This window comes from Haliotis rufescens, unplaced genomic scaffold (assembly GCF_023055435.1).
Source record: "Haliotis rufescens isolate VD_foot unplaced genomic scaffold, xgHalRufe1.0.p SCAF_7, whole genome shotgun sequence".
NCBI lineage: Eukaryota > Metazoa > Mollusca > Gastropoda > Lepetellida > Haliotidae > Haliotis > Haliotis rufescens.
Window position 1 is genome coordinate 25,731,432 of NW_025964361.1, and position 6,000 is coordinate 25,737,431.

The 6,000-nt window shown below is 42.4% G+C and overlaps 1 protein-coding gene across 5 annotated transcripts in view; it reads left to right on the forward strand.

The window, feature by feature from the left end:
• The window catches only part of LOC124137490 (nucleoporin p58/p45-like), a 47,726-nt gene extending 45,501 nt beyond the window's left edge, over positions 1–2,225 (forward strand). For 4 of the 5 annotated variants that reach the window (XM_046503815.2, XM_046503814.2, XM_046503819.2 and 1 more), the window contains one exon: positions 1,148–2,225. In XM_046503815.2, coding sequence (XP_046359771.2) covers positions 1,148–1,335 — 188 coding nt within the window. In that variant the 3' untranslated portion in view covers positions 1,336–2,225. The remainder of the gene's footprint in view (positions 1–1,147) is intronic. The other variant, XM_046503820.2, reaches the window with a different exon arrangement.
• Positions 2,226–6,000: the final 3,775 nt, after the last annotated feature.

Below are 6,000 nucleotides of genomic sequence, written 5' to 3' on the forward strand. Positions count from 1 at the left end.
TGAAACAAGAGGTGGAATCTGATTGTCCATAGGAGAGGCATAGAAGGAACATAACTCCTAACAGCCACTGGTGTCGCTACGATCGAGACCAGGAATTCCAGCCTAGTTCGGCAAGGATGGAAACTGGACTTTAATAGTCAGTTAATTCACTTGCCTCAGGAAGTTGCATAATGGAGGGCCCAGGCATCATAAAGGAGGAACAGATATCATAATGGGGGGCCCAGTCATTAGTATGGTGGTGACCGCCTCCATGGTCCAGTCGTAGAGTGTCTGCCCGGAGAGCAGAAGGTCTGGGGTTCAATCCGAGGGCACGTCATACCAAAAGACATTAAAAGACACCACACACCACACCACACCACACCACACCACACCACACCACACCACACCACACAGGCAGGCATCATAATGGGGGGGCCTAGGCATCAAAATGGAGGGTCCAGGCATCATAATCTATTGACCAGTCATCAAAATGGAGGGTCCAGGCATCATAATCTATTGACCAGTCATCAAAATGGAGGGCCCAGGCATCATAATCTATTGACCAGTCATCAAAATGGAGGGTCCAGGCATCATAATCTATTGACCAGTCATCAAAATGGAGGGCCCAGGCATCATAAGGGGGGAGGGGCAGGCATCATATTTGCTTGGAATATCAGTTTATTGTCTTCAGTGATAAGATTAGACAAGTGGACTTGGCCAATATAACATTGCTGATGCGTGATGTATGTATATCGGCTGTACCCTGATGTGTATTTATTGTAGGGTCATCCTTTCCCCAAAGGCATATTTTGGTAGTGATTTAAAGGGGCGATCATGGGTGGCCTATATCCAGTGTCAGACAATACCTGTTTAGGAATTGTCTTCAGCAACCCATGATTGTCATAAGAGGCGATTAACAGGATCGGGTGGCCAGGTTCGTAGACTTGGTTGATGCATGTCACCATTTCCCAATTGCATAAATCGATGCTCACTGGATTGTCTGGTCCAGGCTTGATATTTACAGGCCGCCGCCAAATAGCTGGAATATTGCTGAGTGTGGTGTTAAAAAAGAAACAAACCCGTAAATGCACGGTCCACCTTGCATGACCCTGTCACAGGAAGTGAATACTGTTCCCAGCAGCTGTAAACTCCTTCCCTTCTGTTGCAGGAGGCCTCAACTCCTCAATCTTCAGCACACCAGCAGCTCCGGCCACCTTTGCATCATCCACCCCGCTAACTGCAGGGGTGCCCCCCATTCTCGGAGCCACACCCGGACAGTCCACCCTCTCGGCAGGGACCAACAAGCCCTTCCAGCTACAGAAACCCCCTCAAGGAGCCAAGCGAGGAAAGAGATAATGAGATGTACATCGTTCATTAGGCCACTTTTTCTATTACTTGGTTTATGGATAGTTGTCTCAAAATCTCAGGTCGGTGGTGGAAATATGATGGAAACTTTAACAAGATCCTCAGGTTTTATTATACATTTTTAAATTTTAAAATGTTGTTGGTAGGTTGTGGAAATATTATCAAAAAGTTTGTATTTTTTATAAAGTGTTACAAAAATGGTAAAGAATGCATGCTGCACACTACTTGGGAGATCAGGTAAAGCTGTGAATAATATTTATTTCTTATATATGATCATCAAAGGTTCGGCAGAAATAAAATAGTTTTAAGACAGGAATTTTATTTTTTTCCACAATCCATATTTTTAATGTCACTGGATCCGTAACCAAGTAATATAAAATCAAATGTCTTAGATCCTATGTGAACAAGGTTCATTGCATTGTATGGTGCAGATGAAAGTGTTGTATTTTGTACTTTCATTTGATTGTAGTCATTATTGTGTCAAGGGACCAGCTGTTAGTGGGTGTAAAGCCCCTGGCTGGCTGACCATCATCCAAACTTTCCTCTCGATTGTAAAAACTTGGGTCATATAACAAGTAGAATAATGTCCTTACAAAAGTTGATCAAATCGTGAAAATGTCCTGAAGACATTTGTCTCAGGTAAAATCACTGGCTGTGGCTCAGAGTAGGTGTGAAAGCGACCTGCACTCAGTGTTTGGAAAATATCATGTTGTCATCGATAAGGCTGATACTGCTTGAGGTTTAACAAAGGGAGGGCTTATGATATCACATTAGTTGATAATTGATGTTGGAAGCCAGTACGGAGGTGTGCAACTGAAAATAACATGCATGTTGAAAATATATTTTGTACCTTGATATTATGTATTAAAATTTCAAATGTGTTTTCATGTCAGTTGTTTGTTTGTTTGTTTGTTGTTTAACGCCACACTCAGCAATATTCCAGCTATATGACTGCGGTCTGTAAATAATTGAGTCTGGACAAGACAATCCAGTGATTGATGTCATGAGAATCCATCCACGCAATTGGGATCGATGACATGCTTCAACCATGTCAGCGAGCCTGCAATGAATATCACCCATGGTTGAAACGATCTGCGATTATCAAGTATATTTATTCTTTCTTTTTTTTACCCAAAGCAAAATGATTATGACAGGTTACTCGGATGGGAACTGACAAGGATCCGGGTACCCAGGGCCCCGTGGTTTGTCACATATGTTGTTTAATGACAAAACTTCACAATAACAATGTATATTCCGTCGGCTATCAGATGCGTCAACCAAGTCAGCGAGCCTGACCAGCCCATCCCGCCTCTTACCTCAAGCATAGTAGCCTTTTTCGGCAAGCATGGGTTGCTGAAGACCTATTCTACCCCGAATCTTCACGGGTCTGTCAGTCATGTGATCAGGACTGATCCCTTTCTGATGTACAGTACCTCAATTGGCTGTGCAGGTCATGCACCACTAATGCATCAACTAAGTCAGGGAGCCTGACAACCTGATCATGTTAACCGCCTCTGACCACAAGCATTGGTTGCTGAAGACCAATGCTAACCCGGGTCTTCACAGGTGGTGTATCACAGTAATTGGAATATGAAACGACAATGCCAGAGAAAAAACAGTCTCGATTATCATCCAAAAGAGATTACATGTGATGCTACATAGTGGTAAAAATTATGTGAATGGATCACTGAAAATCAGTGATGACAGCAAGTGTCTGTGAAAAGGGTAAGCATGTCCTGCTCCATGGGTAGCACCCGCCACTCACAAAATTTACATAAAAAAGTGTTTGTTTGTTTGTTGCCTAATACAACTCAGGTGCACTACTGCCATAAGACGTCGACCTGTAAGTAATCAAGTCTTGACCCGACCATCAAGTGACAGTGGACCAGACAATACAGTGACACAATAGCAGTTTATTGTTTTTTTAACTAGAAACGTTATGTCAAATTTAATTATGCCAGCAGTGTACAAGTGCAGATATGCTGCAGTAATGAGAAACACAAAAAGGTGAGGTGTGATTAGGGTGGGTGGGTGTTTTGGAGGGGAGGGTACATGGATCTATTACAAACTAGCCAGTTGAACACATCCTTACCATGTCAAGTCTTACATCATTTTGTAAAGGTGAGTTCCTGTAGCTTCTTTGAGTCTTGTTTGACACCCAGCCGTGAAATACCAAAAGACATTAAAAGATGGGACCTTTTATTACCGGGCGGTCGGATAGCCTAGTTGTTAAAGCGTTCCCTCGTCAGGCAGAAGAGCCAGGTTCGATTCCTGACATGGGTACAATGTGTGAAGCTCATTTCTGGTGTCCCCCGCCCTGATATTGCTGGAATATTGCTAAAAGCAGTGTAAAACCATACTTACTTTTATTACCCTGTCTTCTGTTCAGCATTGAAGGGATAAAACAAGGCCTGGTTGGCTAGGTGTCTTCTGTGTTTGAGTAACAAACTTTTGTTAAAACTACGGCATGGTATTTCAGTGGGTTAGCACTATAAAAGTGGCACCAGTCTGTACAAGAACAAGCAGCCACAAGCTCATCTACTCTAGCCTCACCTCCGGTGCTCTGATGTTTATGTGGGGATGGTCTGGGTCATCACAATAAATGAAGTCCCCTGTTATTTCCCATAGTGTCCTCACCCATGAATACCTGGATTCCTCCACAAACAGATTTGAGCCTGTTTACATGATATTGGATACGAAGAAGGAATATTACATGCGTATAATTCACAGTCTGAGGATGTTGTTATCATTCAATGAAAAATGTTTCACCATATTTATCATATAATGGCTAGTAGTACTGTTAAGTTTTTGAATGGCATTTGGAAGTTCTACACGTGAGGAAGAGGATTTATTGAAGTCAACTTCTCTATAATAAATCCATGAATTCTCTTCCTCTGTAGTACTGTTGCATGAACTATCCAAAATCACGAAATGATCCGGTACATATGTAAATATGATCGCCAAGCAGAAACTACTTTCAAGTCCCGTACACTGATTGTGAGTTCGAATCCCAAGCAGTTCGCCCAGATTATGTTTCTAGGTTTGTCCGCATCTGACTGGCGTGCGTGGGTGCCACCAAAGTGGTACACATGTGACACCTGCATTTCTTCACCCACAGAGATCTCAAATTATGGAACTGAAAACAGAAACATTTCAACAGAAATCGTTTCCGTCCTGTGTGACGCTAAGACTGACGCCAAAATCAAGCAAAACGACGAAGGTTTTTCTCTACATTTCTAACTAATTCTCTTGGTTACATTGGAAAACAAAAAAACACTCTTTCAAAATGGACTTGATGCCTCGCCCAAATAATAGAAGAGGCTCGCGTTTACGAATATTGATGACTACTTTGAAGATGTGGAGCAGACTCGATGGTGGGATGTTAGCTGCCTTTGCCCATTTCGCAGTTGATCAAGCCAAGAATTTAAGGACAGTTTCTTGTTTACATAATGTTGATGGTTCAAAGTATTCGATTAAAAGCTACAGATCCTTAAAATTATAGCAAAGGCCTCTACAATTCTATTATATTATGTGAGCAGCTCACGAGTCTCAATTGGAGATCGTGAGCAGGGGGAAGGTCCTCTTCGCTGTGGTGACAGCGCTGGAGAGACTTCCATATCTAGACGTTACAAGGTGTTATGAATCTCCAGAGGGACTGGCCATGACACAGGCGTCTGTTTTAGGGTCCCTGCTTCTTTTCTTATCAGTTGTTTACCCTCCCTTTTAGTAGGGTTTCCATTTATTGGCATTTCATTAACAGGTTCAGGACGAATTTCAAGTTCAGTCCCAGTTTTAGTTTCAGCTGAAAGTTCAATTAGTTGATGAGGTGCTTGATTTTTCAGCATCAAAATGATACAATATGGTCTGATTGTTTGACACCCAGCTAGTAGCTGTTTGACACCCGTTTTCAACTTTGAGAGGTGAAAAGGAGTAGGTTCTTGAGGAAGGAGATGTGACGGTTTCGCTTGTTAGAAGTGTCTTTCATTCTTTGAAAGAGTGGGGCGGTCGGGTAGCCTAGTGGTTAAAGGGTTCGCTCGTCACGCAGAAGACCCGGTTTCGATTCCCGACATGGGTACAATGTGTAAAGCCCATTTCTGGTGTTCCCCGCCGTGATATTGCTGGAATATTGCTAAAAGCGGCGTAAAACCATACTCACTCACTCACTCACTCACTCAGTCACTCAATAAGTCATGATATAAGAAGTTTTAGCTCACCTAAACCTAAACTTCTGTATGACCTTATTGAATTCCTTTTCATTGGGCTTCACTCAAAGTTTTCCATGTAAGGGCAGCTGATTCTATAATTGCCAGGACATTTCGTGGGGAATTTTCCAGCTGTGAGTTGCTTGGGATTACGTCCACTTTCAATGCATTGCTTTGGATCTCGAATACTATGCCAGAAAATACGACATTGGGTTTGGATTCTTTAATTATCTCCGCCACAAAGAAATTGTCTGATATTGAAATGACTTCTGTCAGTGCACCCCGAGACCGTTTCCGGAACATCAAGCAAATGCTCACCTGGTGACTTTTGCTAATAAGGAATGTTTATGATTTTTACATATTTCATTTTGGCTATAACAGTGAGTGAGTTGGGTTTAACGCCGCTTTTAACAGTATTCCAGTTATATCGCGGCGTGTCAGCTTAATGTGTGAG